A 19,204-nucleotide genomic window follows, 5' to 3' on the forward strand; every position below is an offset into this window, starting at 1 on the left:
TCTCGCGCATGCGTACACACTTTGTTGATGACAGCCTATCTTTGACAGACGTCGCTAGCTTGTATGATCAGCCTCAAAGCTTAAATTTAGTAACTTTTTTTTTTTGTACGTCCGAGAATTAAGTCTGACATCGCCAAACCTTTATTATTGCACTATGCTACAGTTCCTGGTGAGTTAAACAAACTTTAATCGACGGTTTAATTAAAAGGCTTGACGCTAGCATGTTTGTTTTAATCGAAAGCTAATCAGTGATACTTGGTTAGCGAGCACTCCAGTACAGATTCTAGCTTTCAAAATATATATATTTTTTTAAATGAATATGAGACTAACTGCCTTGAAATTGTCTGATAAATCTTTGCCTTTCAGGCCGGATTCACCTTGGGCAACATTGTGGGAATGTACCTCGCTCAAAACTACGATGTAAGTTATCCACAAACATTCACATATGGTAAATGGGTCGTACTTGTATAGCGCTTTTCTACCTTTTTAAGGAACTCAAAGCGCTTTGACACTATTTCCACATTCACACACCTATACAAGGGTCTTGTATAGGTTCGTAGTAAGTGACAAATTGGGTGCTATAAATATTTATAACCGTCAAATAAAATTGACATCTATTTTGGATTTTCCTCTTCCGGGTTTGGTCGGGTGTACCAGCCGAAGCAGAGAAGCTTAGACTTCCCTCTCCCTAGCAGCCTAGCTAATTCATCCAGCTCCTCCCGGGGGATCCCGAGGCGTTCCCAGGCCAGTTGGGAGACCTAATCTCTCCAACGTGTCTTGGGTCTTCCTCGTGGCCTCCTTACTGTTCGAACACCTTCCCAGGGACGCGTCCTGGGGGCATCCTAGCCCGATGCCAAAGCCACCTCATCTGACTCTTCTCGATTAGGAGGAGCAGCGACTTTACTTCGAGCCCTCCCGAATGACCAAGCTTCCTGCCCTATCTCCAAGGGAGAGCCCTGCCATCCTACAGCTTGTATCCGCGATCTTGTACTTGCGGTCACAACCCAAAGCTTATCCCCATAGGTGAAGATAGGAACAATCACCACCATGTGGTGAGTTTGCTCCGATGGAGGGGGAGGACGCCGGTCAGACCTGGCAGGCCCTAACAGATTGTGACTGTCTGCTGGGAACAGCTTGCAGCGTCTCCTGTCGGAGAGAGTTTCAATTCCAACCTTCCGAGGAGCTTTAAAAATGTTCAGAGGGAGGCGAGAATAATGAGTCCGAGTAGGCCATGTTCCTTCCGTCTCTCTATTGTCGAGGCGGGTGACCGGAGCTGTGGCCGCAAGGTAGTTGGTGCCTGTCGTGGCGCTAATTCCAGAACCCGCTGGTGGACACCAACATTGAGGGATGGCGTCAGGTTGAAAAAGGAGTTCTATCGGGTCTTTTTGGTTTATGGGACGAGGCAGCTGACCAGTATCTACAGGCTAAGCGGAGTCCCTGAAGCAAAAACTCAGGGCTAGTCTGGAGAAGCAATGAAGAACAACTTCTGGATGGTTTCAAAGATATTCTGGACCACCATCCGCCCTCTAAGGAAGGGGAAGCAGCCACTGTCAACACCGTGTATGGTGGGGATGGTGTGCTGCTGGCCTTGACTTGTGACGTTGTGAATCGGTGGAAGGAATATTTTGAAGACCTCCTCAATCCCACCTACACATTTTCCTTTAAGGAAGCAGTGCCTGGGGATTCTGAGGTTGCCTAGATAGTTAAGAAGCTCCAGGGGTGGACGAGCCCGGATTTCCTAAAGCTGTGTGTGGCTGTCTTGGTTAACAAGTCAATGCAGCATTGTGTGGACTTTGGGGGCGGTACCTCTGGATTGGCAGACTAGGGTGGTGGTTCCTCTCCTTAAAATGGATGTGTTCACCCTCACACTCCTCTCAGCCTTCCTCGTAAGGTCAATTCAGGTGTACTAGAGAGAAGGCTACGTCAGATAGTCGAACCTCGAATTCAAGAGTCAGCTCTATACTCTCGGCAAGGTGTGTGGGAGTTTGCCCATGTGTTTTGTGGACTCGGAAAAGGCATTGGACCGTGTCCCACGGGAAGTCCTGGGGTCCAGAAATATGGATAATCGGCCCATCTGATTGCAGGGGTCCGCTTCCTGTATGATCGTGTCAAAGCCTGGTCTGCATAACCGGCAGTCAGTCTTTCTGACCCGTTTCCACTGAGGCTGGGACTCCACCAGGGCTGCCCTTTGTCACCAATTCTGTTCATAACTTTAATGGACAGAATTACTTGGCACACTCAGGGCGTTGAGGGGATCCGCTTTGGTGGCTAAATGATCAGGTCTCTGCTGGCTTCATTTGGCTGTGATTTTTTAAATTTAATTTAATAATAATATTCACTTAAACTTCACCTCGGGATCAAAACTGGCAAGCGCGTACAAACTAAAATATTACATTTTCGTCCAGGCCAATAAGGATAATCGGGATATGACAGCAGTTACTTAAAATATAGTTTTGTTACTTCCCGTCATGCAAATCAGCCAAATACCTTGTGTTGGTAGAAGAAGCAATTTTGGATTATGGTTTAAAGGGACTATTCAGAACTGTCCAACTAAAGCAAGACTTTGCTGAAAAATGGTTTAAAAGATGCTGTGCCTGTCACTAGCAAATAAAATGTTTCTCAGTCTTATACTTCAGTACATCACAACAGCAATATATTGCCAAGGTCTAGCATGCACCAATATTTTCCTCACTGCTGGTGTTAGTTTTGACAAAAATCAGTTGGTCCATGGGCTCAAAAAGGTTGGTGTTTGTAACACAAGAATAGGGTAAACTCAATATTTTTTGTTTGTCTGCGTCGCACATTGTATTGTCATTCAGGTTCCCAACATATCCAAAAGAATTGAGACTTTCAAGAAAGATGTGGAGGCCAAGAAGAAGCCACCAGAGTGAGCACCTTGGATGATGTTTCCGGCAACATGATGCACTCTGCAGATGATGTATTTATTTTACAGGGTTGTGGAACAAGTGTACATTTTGTATGGGGATTATTGACAGTGCCTGAAACATATTTACATGTTTCATTGTTACCTATATTTCTATTATGCTTACTGGGTTAAAAGTTACATTGCAAATCCAATGTGTTAGCATTTGGCCAAGCTTTTTTGACAATTACCCGGTATAATTGCAAAACAGTTAGAACCTACTCACTATATACACTTAATGTAATATTGTATAATGCAATATAAACATGAATAAATGCTACACAACACTTGTGTATTTTTTCATTGACGTTGTTGAATCAGAATAAATTCCTCTTCACTTTGCAGTTGAAAAACTTACTTTAGTTTTTTCCGTTTTTTTCCCTTTTTTCTCTTGTCCTTCAACCACCCATACCCTCTGAACTCCAAGCAGGCAGATGCATTGTGAGCAATGTAGGACACGTTCTGCATGGCTGCTGGACTGAGGATGTCCACGTCTTTTTTGGCAGCTTTGTCACTAGAGGACCTTTTTTTGCCTGTCTTCGGACTCCCAGTCTTCTTGGCAGGTTTGATGCTGTGAGATCTTGATTTTGTGGATTTGGTGGTCTTTGAAAAAAGTACACATTGTCACTCGTTTGTGGTTATATAAATATAATGTAATTTAAAAAAAATATATATATACAGGTAAAAGCCAGTAAATTAGAATATTTTGAAAAACTTGATTTATTTCAGTAATTGCATTCAAAAGGTGTAACTTGTACATTATATTTATTCATTGCACACAGACTGATGCATTCAAATGTTTATTTCATTTAATTTTGATGATTTGAAGTGGCAACAAATGAAAATCCAAAATTCCGTGTGTCACAAAATTAGAATATTACTTAAGGCTAATACAAAAAAGGGATTTTTAGAAATGTTGGCCAACTGAAAAGTATGAAAATGAAAAATATGAGCATGTACAATACTCAATACTTGGTTGGAGCTTCTTTTGCCTCAATTACTGCGTTAATGCGGCGTGGCATGGAGTCCATGAGTTTCTGGCACTGCTCAGTGTTATGAGAGCCCAGGTTGCTCTGATAGTGGCCTTCAACTCTTCTGCGTTTTTGGGTCTGGCATTCTGCATCTTCCTTTTCACAATACCCCACAGATTTTCTATGGGGCTAAGGTCAGGGGAGTTGGCGGGCCAATTTAGAACAGAAATACCATGGTCCGTAAACCAGGCACGGGTAGATTTTGCGCTGTGTGCAGGCGCCAAGTCCTGTTGGAACTTGAAATCTCCATCTCCATAGAGCAGGTCAGCAGCAGGAAGCATGAAGTGCTCTAAAACTTGCTGGTAGACGGCTGCGTTGACCCTGGATCTCAGGAAACAGAGTGGACCGACACCAGCAGATGACATGGCACCCCAAACCATCACTGATGGTGGAAACATTACACTAGACTTCAGGCAACGTGGATCCTGTGCCTCTCCTGTCTTCCTCCAGACTCTGGGACCTCGATTTCCAAAGGAAATGCAAAATTTGCTTTCGTTTCCACCATCAGTGATGGTTTGGGGTGCCATGTCATCTGCTGGTGTCGGTCCACTCTGTTTCCTGAGATCCAGGGTCAACGCAGCAGTCTACCAGCAAGTTTTAGAGCACTTCATGCTTCCTGCTGCTGACCTGCTCTATGGAGATGGAGATTTCAAGTTCCAACAGGACTTGGCGCCTGCACACAGCGCAAAATCTACCCGTGCCTGGTTTACGGACCATGGTATTTCTGTTCTAAATTGGCCCGCCAACTCCCCTGACCTTAGCCCCATAGAAAATCTGTGGGGTATTGTGAAAAGGAAGATGCAGAATGCCAGACCCAAAAACGCAGAAGAGTTGAAGGCCACTATCAGAGCAACCTGGGCTCTCATAACACCTGAGCAGTGCCAGAAACTCATCGACTCCATGCCACGCCGCATTAACGCAGTAATTGAGGCAAAAGGAGCTCCAACTAAGTATTGAGTATTGTACATGCTCATATTTTTCATTTTCATACTTTTCAGTTGGCCAACATTTCTAAAAATCCCTTTTTTGTATTAGCCTTAAGTAATATTCTAATTTTGTGACACACGGAATTTTGGATTTTCATTTGTTGCCACTTCAAATCATCAAAATTAAATGAAATAAACATTTGAATGCATCAGTCTGTGTGCAATGAATAAATATAATGTACAAGTTACACCTTTTGAATGCAATTACTGAAATAAATCAAGTTTTTCAAAATATTCTAATTTACTGGCTTTTACCTGTATATATTAGTTCTGTTTAAAAACAACAACATAACCTTACCATAGTCTTGAGTTGAGGCCGACTTCCTTAAATCAGTCCATCTGTTAAATGAGATATTCTTTAGTATGTCTTAACACATTAAAAATGTAGCTGTTTCCAAATACACATTTAAAGAACTTGTCCCAACAATATAAACAGCTTACCAAGTTGTTTGCGCAGGCTGAAACGGCAACAGGAAAAGATTCAACCTTGCTCCTGGTTTGTTTATGCCCCGTTGTCATAGGAACAGAACAGGCTTGAATGCCAAAGGTCTGGCTCTTGCACAAGCCAATAAAAGTCTTGACAATGCATAACGGCACTCTTTTAATTGATGTTCTTTAGCAGCCCCTTGAAAGAGCCCTTGGAGTCCCGTTGTGGAAGTTGACATCATATTGTGAGTCAATACATTCAGTTAAATATGTAAAAACCATGCAGACGCAATTGGATCGCATTCACTTTAAGTACAAAGCATCTGAGGGAAATGTCTCCATTTGGTGCAAATTGTGTCAAGACTGTCAGTGACATTTCATTGTGAAAGCTATATATATATATAAATATATATAAAACAGCCACACTGGCTTCTTTCCCAACTAACAATGCAGCTTTTTAACAAGCATTTGTGCACGGTCGCTTTGTCCACCAACAGGACCTCACTTCAAGTACGATTTGAACATGCACGTTTATAATAAGCTCACTTCATTTTAGGGCAACTATACACACATGAAAGCGTAAGAAGCAAAAAATATTGTCAAAATGAAGGTGGAAAACCACTTTGAGTTACTGTGTGGACACGAGGTTGACGATCATGCGGATGATGCGGGAGCCGCGGGGGCAGTTGCACAAGTCCATGCTCGGGTTCTTAATCTTGTCCTCCAGCAGGCGGTCCAGTTCCCAGCGAAGCTCCTTCACGAGTTCAGCCACCTGTGCAACACACACAGACATCATCAAATATGGGTGAGTCCAAACAAATAAACCTCCTGACCTGGTGAGTATCGGCAGCAAATCGAATCCATCCATCGTCGAGGGAGATGACAAACCGGCCCTTTTGCAGCTCCACGTTGACTTGCCCACCTCCGAAGAGCACCAGAGCGTAGACAGACACCATGCTGCAGTCCCTGATGAAGACCCGGCTGGTTTTCACTTTCTCCAGGTAAACCAGGTAGGGGCTGGCGTATCCCCGCACCTGTAGCACATAAGAGAAAATGCCATCCTGGTCACATAAAAGGCTACAATAATGTGTATTTCTTCACTTGACCAACCATGTAGTTGACGGACGAGGGGTGAACATTGACACAGCCGTCGCTTTTAGTCAGGAAGCGTAGCTCATTGGCCTTGGGGGGCATCTTCACCGCTCCTTTGACGCTCATCGTATAATTGCTTTGAGGAGATTGCACCTGGTACAAATCAAACAGGATAGAATGAGATAAACGTGCCGATCAAGGATAGATCTTAAAATGAGGAGAAAACCAGCATGTACCTGCACCACATTGGGATAGAGGGCAGCACAGAGTAGAGCAGACATCAGATGGATGTTTTCTGCATTCAGATTTGCCTGGAATAGAGCAGAAGTGTTTAAGGATGGGTATCGTTCACATTTAAACCAATACAGTAACAATTCCCGGTACCTGGGAATCGATACTGGTACTCAACTGTACCAATTTTCTATAGTTTTGTGTGGTAATAAATAGTATTTGTTTGATAATAACATTTTACTGTTTAATGTAACATTTAAAAATGTGCTGTCAAGTTTAGAGGTGAGAATCTTTGGGCTCCTCACGATTCGCTTACGATTCAGGAGCTAAACTTATTAGTGTTTATCACTTGCAACTTCAAAAAACAGTGCATTTGTAATAAGAAACAGTTTAATTAATTCTCACATTCACTAAATTAATGTGTGCAAAACTGGAACATAAGTGCCCTAAAATAAATGGTCGGGTCTCTCTGTGAAGAAGACATTTTAGAACGGTCTGCATTACTTTATTTATCCATCCATCCATTTTCTACCGCTTATTCCCTTCGGGGTCGCGGGGGGTGCTGGAGCCTATCTCAGCTACAATCGGGCGGAAGGCAGGGTACACCCTGGACAACTCGCCATCTCATCGCAGGGCCAACACAGATAGACAACATTCACACACTATGGCCAATTTAGTGTTGCCAATCAACCTATCCCCAGGTGCATTCATTTACAATAAATACATTGATTATCGACTATTGACGTTTACTAATCGCCACGTCCGAATTGCGATGCATCTAAAAATTGATTATTTCCCCCACCTCTAGTCCAGTTGTTATATTTAGTTTTCTCATTAAATTTTAGTCTCATTTGCAATGCAGTTGCACTTCCAAGACATTACAAGGCAGTACTGTATAGTCTACCTATGGCAGGGGTGTCAAACTCAGGGGCCACATAGAGGAAAATATTTTCCCAAATAGGCCAGACTGATAAAATCATGGCATCATCACTTAAAAATAAAGAGAACTTCCGATTTTTTGTTTTTGTTTAAAAATAGACCTTCTGAAAATGCACGAATCATATTTATATATATTTTTGCACTGCAGTTAATAGTATGTATCTTCATTTCTCGTTGTTTATACTTTCTGAATAAATTATGTGAAAGTTCATCAGTCAAATAGGTGGAATTTAGTCTGGCAGAGTTTTAAAACGCTCCGATTGGTGTTAATTTTTTATCTATCAAAAGATGAAATTAATAATATCAAAATTTAATTACAGGATGTTATTAATGCAATTTACTAATTTTCCTCAATTGAAGTACTAACATCATGTGGTTTACTCTGTACACATGTAGCATCATCTACAACAAAACTTTCATCATTAGAAGAGGATACATTTTATTTCAGCATATTTATGTGCGCCCAGAAAATGTGTCCCCACTCCCAAGTCATAAGTACAACACAAAATGTGTAGATTATCAAAAGCATTGATTTGGGTAGAAACGTCACAAGTTACATTACCAACAACACCTTTGACAATCAAGGCATGAGCTTTTTTTTTTGATTGATTGAAACTTTTATTAGTAGATTGCACAGTATTCCGTACAATTGACCACTAAATGGTAACACCCGAATAAGTTTTTCAACTTGTTTAAGTCGGCTTTTGTATGTGTGCAAGTGCTCCTTGCACGTACGTGTTGTCGAACATGACAGCTGTAAAACACCAATCATTGTATTTGGGCTGGTAAAAAAAATGTATTACATAAACTTTGTAATTGTGAAAAATTAAGACAATTGTCAAACAAATGTGTTCTGTTAAACCACTAATGGTAACATAAGCTAGCCGGTGGTGTTCTTATATTTTTGCTGTGAAAAATGTTACTGTGAGGAACTTGCAAACAGCACCTTTAAGTTTGTAAATCCAGGTTTATTTTGTGTGTGTTTTTATTTATTACAGAGCTGTGAAGTGGTGGGCACAATCATCTAGAGGCGTTATGTCCATGAGGAATAATGTTTATGACAAACTCACATATTACATGATTCTCACATTTCGTGCTCCTAAACAGATGTGAGACCCTTCTATGGCGTCACATTAGTACCAAAAATCCAAGCGCGTAAAAACTGTTATCGCGCGCTGATTCTCCACTTCGTGCGCGCGCGCGGTGCCTTTCTGCGCGCGCGCGCTGTCTCGTTTTGCGCGCGCGCGCTGCCTTTCTGCGCGCTGTCTCGTTTTGCGCGCGCGCGGTGCCTTTCTGCGCGCGCTGTCTCAGTCTGTGCGCTGTCATGTTTCATTTTGGTACTTTGGGGCGGGCATGCTTAGACCGCCCCTTCTTTCTGATTGGCTTTGAGCAATCAGAAGTATAGCAGGGCGGGTCATCGTCAATATGTATCAAGATTTACGGAGGAAGAAGTGGATAAAAAAATTTTGGCTGGAAAAGAGGTAAGTTATTGTACTGGTTTGGAGTGATTGTAAGGGTACTATTACTAAAAAAAATAATGATACATTTTTATTTATAAAGCACTTTTCATACATTTAAAATGCAGCTCAAAGTGCTTTACATAGTTAAAAACAAAATGAGAAATAACACCCACACCCCATGAAGACAGTCAAACATGTACATAAAAATAAACAAACAACAACAACAACAATGATAATAACACAATGACAATAGCCAATCACAGGAACCCTCTGAACGTGGAGATCCAGAGGGCTCTTTGAGGAAACACTAGCTGATCAAATAAATGGATTAAAAATAATTAAAATACACATCAGGTAAAAGTCCAAAAATAATATGAAATAAGATAAGATATAATCAAACATAAAAATAAACTACAATATGAAAAACTATAAAATAAAATAAAATACAATAAAAACTGAAATATAAATATAATAAGACCATATAAAAATAGGCTAAGATATGATAAAACATAAAAATAAGCTAAGATATGATAAAACATAAAAATAACTAATACTAATAGAATAATCCTGCACATTGGTCCTAATATTTGTGTAGTAAAGTGGTTTTTGAATTCGAGCAATGTAATCTGAAAGATGTTTAAAATATCAACAATTAATGTTAATATTTTTGAAACAATATACTTCTCATAACATGAGTATCTGTGTGCATGAGAGAGTGTAAAGAAAAGCATTGCTATAGTTTCACTTCATCTGCCTTTTTTTACAACCTACTTGAAGTTGTATTTTTCTTTTTTTTTCTTCTTTTTTTTTTTTGAAAGCCAATCAGAAAGAAGGGGCGGTCTAAGCATGCCCGCCCCCAAAGTACCAAAATGAAACATGACAGCGCAAAGGCACCACACGCGCGCAAAAGGGTGTCACGCGCGCGCACGAAGTGGAGAATCAGCGCGCGATAACAGTTTTTACTCGCTTGGATTTTTGGTACTAATGTGACGCCATACCCTTCATGATGAAAGCAGTGGCACTATCGAGTGTATACAGGTAAATGTGGTACCTCTGGCCCAGTAGCCTCGAGAATCCCATCAGAGCCGTTGGAGCACAGCCGCTCAATCGCTCTGGACCTCAGCCCCTCTTTGATGAAGCCGATGTCAGACAGCAGCTCGGCGAACTGCCTCTTGAGGGAAGCAATTTCCTGCAAGACGCGTGAAGACAGGAAGTTCTCCCGGCAGTAGCGTGAGCCGGCACTGTTGCCGGCCGCTTTAGCTCTGCACCAACCCTAAAAGACAATTTGATTGATCATATGCCAAGTAAAATTAAGTATAGTATTTCTCTTTTGACGTGTACTTTGTATGCTTGGAGCAGAGCCAGATGGTCACTCTTGGCCACCGCAAAGTCCAATTTCCTCTCGTTAGCCTCCTCACGCTTGTCCCATGGCGACACCTTGACGACACACATAAAAGCATCACATAGTCCATAGCATGCAAACATGGCTTCTAAAGCGGTCTTACAAAAGGGGATTTGAAGGCCAGACTGGCAGCGATGGTGAGCCCTGGGTCGAGGCAGCGGAAGATGGCGCCAAACAGCATGAGTTTCCCCACGCGCACGTCCACAGGCAGGCGGGCCAAGTGGTAGCCCAGCGGGGTGAGCTTCTCCTCTGCGGTTAGGGCGCCCAGGTCCTGCAGGCGCTGTTTGGCCGCATCCAAGCTTCCCGTGGCTGGCGGCTCAATGACGCGAGAGAAGACGGACTCCAACGTCTGCTCTGCAAACACATCCAGGATCTTGATTCTGTTCAGAGGAAAACAACATTAACAGGGTCTCCGCAGGTTTCAACAAGTCAAATTAAAAGCCTTTTTTAAGACCACAATGAACAAAATGCAAGACCATGTTACTTTCACATGAACGAAAAAGAAAAAACACATGAAAGAAAATTAAAGGCCCAGAATGAACTATATGAATATGAAGTGTATGAATTCATTCATTGGAAAACAAAATGGTTAAACTAACTAAAAACACCAGAAGCTTCTCTATTGTAAACTAATTGGGAAAAATATTGGCAAACAATGGCCCTTTTTCCGATTTACCATAGAATTGTTTTTGTGCAGAAGATGCAGTGTTCTTCATATCAAGGGTTTTCATGTAACAACAACCAGGAAGTCGGCCGTGATAAAGGAAAGTATTTTGTCTGTGAAAGAGACTGGTTTGCATCTCTGCTAAAGCTTAACGGTTAACCTTCGCAGTGTTTTCGGCTGTCAGAATTGAGCAAACAGAAAAACTTCCAAAGTCTACATAAAGTTGAGAAAAACAGGGAGTGCAGAACAATTGTCTAAAACAGTGATTCTCAAACGTCCCACTGGGAGGAGGCCCCCCGGCAGGCCAAGGACCAGATGGGGGGATTACATCTCCTCTCTGGCCTGGGAACGCTTCGGGATTCCCCAGGAGGAAGTCGCAAATGTTGCTCTGGAGAGGGAAGTCTGGGGGTCTTTGCTGGAGCTGCTGTCCCCGCGACCCGATTCCGGATAAGCGGTTGAAGATGGATGGATGGAGTGATTCTCAAACTGTGGTACGGGTACACTAGTGGTACGCCAAAGAATCACTTAAATGATAATGATAAATGGGTTATACTTGTATAGCGCTGTTCTACCTTCAAGGTACTCAAAGCGCTTTGACAGTATTTCCACATTTTACCCATTCACACACACATTCACACACTGATGGCGGGAGCTGCCATGCAAGGCGCTAACCAGCAGCCATCAGAGGCAAAGGGTGAAGTGTCTTGCCTACTTAAGTGAATAGTGTTTTATTTTCTAATATTCAAACTCAGTGACTTAACTAAAACCTCTGCCTTGATTTTAATGAATACTTGGGCCTACCACGTTACTCTATTTTAAAGTTGGCCATTATGGTGGTACTTGGAGAGCCAAGTGTTAAGTCTTTTCTGAGGTGGTGCTTAAGAAACTTAACAGTTTGAGAACCACTAGTCTAAAAATAAGAAGGCGATTATGGATTGCAAGCCTCAAACAGAAATTGGATGTGAATAATGTGAATAATGTTCAAATTTGCTGAGCTCATTTTGTACCTGGAATGTATTTCAAGTTGAATACAATTACACCAACTTATAGTGAAAGTTTTGAAATGACATAGCTAATACACAAGGACTAGTTATTATTTTAACATGAGAAGAAGACATTTGCATACCTTCGTTGCTTTCCTCACCCAACCATAAACTGAGTATAAACAGACAATCTTTATAGCTTTTAATGTCAGTTCTATCTATTGCTGTAAAAACTTGGGAAAAAGATAAGGTATGAGAAGCTGACATAAAATTACTGTAATGATGTAAATAATATAATAATGGCTTTTTTATTGTTACACTGCTGTGAGTGCACAACTATAAGTCATTACACCACCGAGAAATGAGCATGTGGTTACTGTTTGTAATAATGTGATTTCACTAGTAAACATCTCATACTGATCTCTTTCAGCAATTGGCGACACATAACGTTGTTTTGGGGGGGTTTTAGGTTGATCTTTGTACAATTGTTACTTTTACATTATCATTCCATTCACTTTCACCGCAATGTTTACAAAAGCTGCCCTCCACGATGGCTAACCCAAATTGGGTCATCGGTGAAAACACTTTATACGTTTCCTTCCACCGGCTTCAATCATGCATTAACAAGTTTGTTCTGGAGCCACAAATGGTTGAACTTGCACTTACCTAATTTACACAAATACCTCAGGCTTTGCTTTTGTAAACGCCGCTGCTGACTAAACTCTGCTGTAACATACTGCTGAATGCGCTGAGCTCCGCACGATCACAGTGCTTGATACATTCTGAGCGGACAGCACAGGTAATTCATTGGTTCCGTTTTGTAGTTATTAACGCTCTCAAAAAATCGAAACATTTAAAAGCGAGACTTGAGTTTATGCATTTGTTTAAAAAATGTATTTTCAAGATTTTTAATTGTCAACTTTTTATGAGATTTGGATAAAATTCAAGACATTTATGGCCCTAAATTCAAATGGATTAGATTTTAGACTTTTTAAGACCCTGCGAATACCCTGATGAACCAAATGTACAGAAAAGCCTTGTTTCCACAATATTCTTGGTGCACAAAAAGAAAAAGCAGATAGATCTACCGGAGGCAGAGCTGCTCCAGAGGAATTCTATGGATCTCCGGCAGCTGTTGATGTTCCAGAAGGTGATGGAAGGAGTGGCTGGTGAAGAGGTGGAAGCAGACTCCAGGCCCCACACGACCTGCCCGCCCCTTCCTCTGAAGCGCGTTGGCCCGGGAGACCCAGGATTCCTCTAAGCTCTCCATGCTTTTAGACGCATCGTACCTACAAAGGGCACCGGCACACTTTAACGTACATTTCCCGGCGACAGGTGTGCATGTGACAAAGCCTACCTTTTCTCTTTCATCTTGCCAGAGTCAATGACAAAAACCACGTCGTCAATGGTTACCGAAGTCTCTGCGATGTTAGTGGAGAGGATGATCTTTGTGACGCCCTCGGGCGGGCGGCTAAAAACAGCATGCTGCTCCTCGTTGGACAGAGTGGAGTGAAGTGGGTACACCACACAGCTGGTGTTGGACACAAAAGTTTACTCGTTATATATACCGTATTTCCTTGAATTGGCGCAGGGAATATAGTATTCGCACGTCTAGAATTACTGCCGGGTCAAACTCGTTTCTCAAAATAATTAACGCATGCTTGGCCTTATCGCCGGTTCATTATTGACGCCGGATCAAATTCGTTTCGCAAAATATTAATTTTATTATCGCATGTCTATAATTTTCGCCGGGTCAAACTCGTTTCGCAAAATATTTAGCATATGGCTAGAACTTCCACCGGGTCAAATTCGTCACGTCACGAGTGACGCTTTACCTGTCCTCATTTTCAAAATGGAGGAAGCTGCTTTCAGTAGTTTACAATCGCACAAAGGAAAAAAGATAAAGAGCTATTCAGTAGGATTTAAGGTCCAAGCTATTGAATACCGGTACAGTATGGTAAAAAGAACAGTAAGGAGCTATGTTTTATTAATATACCGTAGCTGCGTGTGTTAAATACTGTATGAGTCATGAAATGACTCCCGCCTCCTGGTGGTAGAGGGCGCTGCCGCACTAGTGATCCTTCTTGCGACTTCCGGTACTGCAGAAGAAGTGAACACACGCAGCCTCTGCCTGAACTTTTAACGAGGAGGATTACATACCGGTATCTAAAATAAAACAGTTTTCTAAACTGGACTTTCAATGGAAGCAGGAGGTAATAATTAAAGGAATATCTCCATCGAGACAGAGAGACTTTTAAAACGGAAGAAAGAAAATAAGGAAGACTTCTATAAACAAGTTATCGATGCTTTTGGTCAGAAGGAGCTGCAAATGGACTCCATTTATAAGTACAGGTAAGACCATAATAACGTTTTTTTTATTAAATGTGCTTTTCATGATAGTATGCTTACATCACACTCAAAGCGCACGCCTAAATTTACCGGATTCCTTTTGGTAAACACCGGAGTGAGAAGAGGTTTTAAAATAATTACCGCATGCACGGCCATCCCGCCGGTTTCCTGTAAACACCGGAGTGATAGGAGGTTTTAAATTAATCAGCGCCCCTGCGGCTATTCAAGGAAATACGGTAACTTTTTTTTTTTTTTCCACTTTGTGCATAAGAAAGTGTAAAGAACAATGTAACTATTCTCCAACATTGTTTATTTATTTACAACTATATTGCACAATAAAAGCAGCATAGAACCAATGTTGCAAAAGCACAAGAGAAAGTAGATGAGTAGCTACATTTTAAAACGCAAACAAAGAGAGTTATATGAATATGCAGATAACAGAGAGAGAGAGATTATAGATGTATATTGTGCTAATAACAACACACAGCTTTGTGTTATTGACGCAGGGGTAGTTTTTGCTTTGACTTTTGGCTGAGACCACGGATCTTGGGCTCCAAAAGGTTGGTGACCCCCGTTTTAGAAAATATATTAGGCCAGTGGTTCTTAAACTTTTTTCACCAAGTCTTCAAGCCGTGCCCCACAGAATACACACGTGCAGCATGATGGAGATAAAGAGAATACTTATGCCTATTTCAAATTAGCAGTTTGTTGCTTTACAAGTAATATATAGCGTTAGCAAACTACAATTTTAGGAATAGGAATTTACAATAAAAATAAAAATAGTCTGTCATGTGCACATTATCTGGCTCATATTGTCTTTATAAGGTAATGTAGACCTCATACGCACTGATAAGTATTTTTATGGCAGCTTTTTTGGAGGTTAAATGTCTGGAGAAGATTTGGACCATGTGGAACATTTGTAATGACATCGCATCGCTGATCAGCAAACAATAATTTTTTGGGAGCCGGCAAAAAGTTTTATTACATAAACTTAGAAATTGTGAAAAATATAGACAGTTGTAAAGCAAATGTGTGTTCTGGTTTAAACAATGTAACTGTGAGCCAGTTGCAAAGTGCCCCTTTAAAGGCCTACTGAAAGCCACTACTACCGACCACGCAGTCTGATAGTTTATATATCAATGATGAAATCTTAACATTGAAACACATGCCAATACGGCCGGGTTAACTTATAAAGTGACATTTTAAACTTCCCAGGAAACTTCCGCTTGAAAATGTCGCGGTATGATGACGTATGCGCGTGACGTCACGAGGTCAAGGGAAGTGTTTGGACCCAATTCAAATACCTCTGTTTTCTTCGACAAAATTCCACACTATTCTGGACATCTGTGTTGGTGAATATTTTGCAATTTGTTTAATGGACAATGGAGACTGCAAATAAGAAAGTTGTAGGTGCGATCGGTGGAGCGGCGGACTACAGCAACACCAACACCAGGAGGTTGTGTTGTGTTTTGAGCAGGATAGCAGACGCACTACAGTGAGTAAGCCCGCCGCCGCATCTAAGTTAGCTTCTGTTTTTTTAGCTTCGCCAAGCTGAATATTATTAATCGTGTATTTACATGTTCATGGTTTAATAGTATTTTTGATCTTCTGTCTATCCATCCAGTCAGGGTTTTTTTTTATTTAGTTTTTATCTGCATTTGAGACTGATGTTATCACGTTGGCTACGTAGCTAGGTTAGCTGCTATTTTTTTAGCTACGCAAAGCTGAATATTATTATTTGTTGATTTACATGTTCATGGTTTAATAGTATTTTTGATCTTCTGTCTATCCATCCAGTCAGGGTTTTTTTTAATTTAGTTCCTATCTGCATTTGAGACTGATGCTATCACGTTGGCTACGTAGCTAGGTTAGCTTCTATTTTTTTAGCTTCGCAAAGCTGAATATTATCAATCGTGTATTTACATGTTCATGGTTTAATAGTATTTTTGATCTTCTGTCTATCCATCCAGTCAGGGTTTTTTTTTATTTAGTTTCTATCTGCATTTGAGACTGATGCTATCACGTTGGCTACGTAGCTAGGTTAGCTTCTATTTGTTTAGCTTCGCAAAGCTGAATATTATTAATCGTGTATTTACATGTTCATGGTTTAATAGTATTTTTGATCTTCTGTCTATCCATCCAGTCAGGGTTTTTTTTTTATTTAGTTTCTATCTGCATTTGAGACTGATGCTATCACGTTGGCTATGTTGCTAGGTTAGCTTCTATTTTTTTAGCTTCGCAAAGCTGAATATTATTAATCGTGTATTTACATGTTCATGGTTTAATAGTATTTCTGATCTTCTGTCTATCCATCCAGTCAGGGTTTTTTTAATTTAGTTTCTATCTGCATTTGAGACTGATGCTATCACGTTGGCTACGTAGCTAGGTTAGCTTCTATTTTTTTAGCTTCGCAAAGCTGAATATTATTAATCGTGTATTTACATGTTCAGTCACTGTGAATGTCCATTTCGCGTTCTCGACTCTCATTTTCAAGAGGATATAGTATCTGAGGTGGTTTAAAATACAAATCTGTGATCTACAATAGAAAAAGGAGAGTGTGGAATCCAATGAGCCAGCTTGTACCTAAGTTACGGTCAGAGCGAAAAAAGATACGTCCATCACTGCCTCTCAAGTCCTTCACTCTCACGTTCCTCATCTACGAATCTTTCATCCTCGCTCAAATTAATGGGGTAATCGTCACTTTCTCGGTCCGAATCTCTCTCGCTCCATTGTAAACAACGGGGAATTGTGAGGAATACTAGCTCCTGTGACGTCACGCTACTTCCGCTACAGGCAAGGCTTTTTTTTATCAGCGAGCAAAAGTTGCGAACTTTATCGTCGATGTTCTCTACTAAATCCTTTCAGCAAAAATATGGCAATATCGCGAAATGATCAAGTATGACACATAGAATGGATCTGCTATTCCCGTTAAAATAAAAAAATTTCATTTCAGTAGGCCTTTAAATGAAAAAGCACAATTTAAAATTAAAAGTGGATCCATACCTGTGTGTGTGCCTATTGTTGAACTTCCTGTTTGATTGGAGCTGCTCATAGAGTGACTTGATTTCAGCGAGGCCTGGAAGAAACACCAGCACTGCACCTGTAGCAAACACAGAAAGCATCGCAGATTTAGTCTGAGTCCACAATAAACGTGCATAGTCGTGCTCGGACTCTTGCCTTTAGGGGAGTCGCCTTTGCTGTCTAATATCCACTCCAGCAGACTCTCAATCAGATCCATGTTGATCTTGTCCAGGTCCATTGCAGCAATAGTCTTTAGTACAGACTTCTTACAATCTGCACCAACAACAAAATACATATATTTGGCACACTTGTAATTATTTTACAATGATTTATGTTTTTTTTTACCATTGTATCTGATAACGAGTTGCTGTAGACTGAGCTGCTGGTCTGGGACAGAGTCTTTGACAAATTCTTTATTAGAGAAAGACATAAAGTTCCACACATCGTCCCCCAAGGTGTCCACTACGTTCTTTGGCTCTCCTTTCCGTCCTTGTCCACTCGCAAAGTTCTGCTTCCCTGAGCGCAAGTAAGGACTCCCATCCTCAATCGTGTATCTTAAGACATTGATTGGAGAAATTTGCAACACTTCTATTTAGATGACTTACATCAGGAGGGACTTACCGAGTTAAAGAGATCGCATCTTCAAGAAAATGCTGAGTGACAGGGTAGGTGTGACCTTGTCAAAGGTAAAAATGGTCAGTGGGAGAGGAGAAGAACATTCTGTAAAATATGTATTACCTGGAATGTGTATTGTTGGGCAGTTGTAGAAATATTCAGAGAAGAGGCTGGCATTCAATGTGGCACTCATGAGAATAACCTTCAAGTCTGGTCTATTAAGGATCAGATCTTTGAGCACCAACAGGAGGAAGTCACTAAAAAATGTAAGTGCAGGAAGCAGTCAGTCGTGCAAACACAAATATAAGGCAAACTCTTGCTTGGCTTGTTGACCTTTCTTCTGTGCGCTCGTGCACCTCGTCTACAATGACGTGTGTGACGCCTTGAAGGTCCATGTCGCCCTCCAGCCTTCGTAGCAAAACGCCTGTGGTGCAGTAAAGCAGCCTGGTGGCCGACGACTGACAGTAGAGTGAAATAACCGTGGAATTGGCAATTTATCTATGAAAACACAGTCTATTTTGTGCATACCCTGACACTCTCCAGGCGGATCTGGTAGCCCACGGCGTTGCCCAGACTCTCCGCACGCTCCTGCGACACCCGCTGGGCCACTGAGATGGCGCAAATGCGGCGCGGCTGAGTACAGATGATGTTGGCCACCTTGTCCGCCGGACCACTCAGAGAAGTATCCAGGATGAACTGGGGGATCTGTGTCGTCTTGCCGCACCTGAAGAGAAATGAGAAGAAACACGGGTCAGACTCATAACACCAAATTGAGCTTAGTATAAAACCAGGATTTTTCCCTACATGTACCGCCAAGGCAAAATAATAACCGCCACACCTTAAATATTAGGGTTTTTTTTACATTAAAACAATTTCAAGTAATATATTGTATGAATATATACACTGTATATTTCCTATTATTTAAGCAATATTGGCCATAATTAGTTGGAAAAACAGCTCAAATATCATTAAAATGTTCCTCTATGCTTTATGTTGTAAAATGTGCATCTAAATCGTCTGTCAGCATAAGCACTACAGCTGGTCGCTTACCCGATCGGCCCTGGAACGGAGTTGGCACAAAG

General features: G+C 41.3%; 3 protein-coding genes across 3 annotated transcripts in view; 1 reads left to right on the forward strand and 2 right to left on the reverse strand.

Annotated features, from left to right (window-relative positions):
- Positions 1 to 9: 9 nt before the first annotated feature.
- Positions 10 to 3,230, forward strand: stmp1 (short transmembrane mitochondrial protein 1). Its single transcript, XM_062064498.1, has 3 exons — positions 10 to 169; positions 367 to 420; positions 2,820 to 3,230. Exons 1-3 carry the CDS (start codon positions 155 to 157, stop codon positions 2,889 to 2,891), a joined length of 141 nt encoding a protein of 46 aa, XP_061920482.1. The 5' UTR covers positions 10 to 154; the 3' UTR covers positions 2,892 to 3,230.
- On the reverse strand, positions 2,877 to 5,471 carry LOC133661346 (small lysine-rich protein 1). The gene is made up of 3 exons (XM_062064497.1): positions 5,382 to 5,471; positions 5,239 to 5,279; positions 2,877 to 3,526 (listed from the first exon to the last, which is right to left on the reverse strand). Exons 2-3 carry the CDS (start codon positions 5,239 to 5,241, stop codon positions 3,278 to 3,280), a joined length of 252 nt encoding a protein of 83 aa, XP_061920481.1. The 5' UTR covers positions 5,242 to 5,279; positions 5,382 to 5,471; the 3' UTR covers positions 2,877 to 3,277.
- Positions 5,472 to 5,573: 102 nt separating this feature from the next.
- The window catches only part of dhx57 (DEAH (Asp-Glu-Ala-Asp/His) box polypeptide 57), a 32,590-nt gene continuing 18,959 nt past the window's right edge, over positions 5,574 to 19,204 (reverse strand). The window contains exons 8-23 of the mRNA XM_062064478.1: positions 18,651 to 18,846; positions 18,456 to 18,580; positions 18,246 to 18,379; positions 18,129 to 18,183; positions 17,853 to 18,061; positions 17,664 to 17,780; positions 17,490 to 17,586; positions 13,495 to 13,668; positions 13,226 to 13,426; positions 10,594 to 10,870; positions 10,430 to 10,525; positions 10,140 to 10,361; positions 6,695 to 6,769; positions 6,477 to 6,611; positions 6,200 to 6,400; positions 5,574 to 6,138 (exon numbers count right to left, since the gene is read on the reverse strand). Of these exons, the coding sequence (XP_061920462.1) occupies positions 5,995 to 6,138; positions 6,200 to 6,400; positions 6,477 to 6,611; positions 6,695 to 6,769; positions 10,140 to 10,361; positions 10,430 to 10,525; positions 10,594 to 10,870; positions 13,226 to 13,426; positions 13,495 to 13,668; positions 17,490 to 17,586; positions 17,664 to 17,780; positions 17,853 to 18,061; positions 18,129 to 18,183; positions 18,246 to 18,379; positions 18,456 to 18,580; positions 18,651 to 18,846 (2,458 nt within the window). The 3' untranslated portion in view covers positions 5,574 to 5,994. The remainder of the gene's footprint in view (positions 6,139 to 6,199; positions 6,401 to 6,476; positions 6,612 to 6,694; positions 6,770 to 10,139; positions 10,362 to 10,429; positions 10,526 to 10,593; positions 10,871 to 13,225; positions 13,427 to 13,494; positions 13,669 to 17,489; positions 17,587 to 17,663; positions 17,781 to 17,852; positions 18,062 to 18,128; positions 18,184 to 18,245; positions 18,380 to 18,455; positions 18,581 to 18,650; positions 18,847 to 19,204) is intronic.

The sequence above is a fragment of the Entelurus aequoreus genome, linkage group LG12 (assembly GCF_033978785.1).
Source record: "Entelurus aequoreus isolate RoL-2023_Sb linkage group LG12, RoL_Eaeq_v1.1, whole genome shotgun sequence".
Lineage (NCBI taxonomy): Eukaryota > Metazoa > Chordata > Actinopteri > Syngnathiformes > Syngnathidae > Entelurus > Entelurus aequoreus.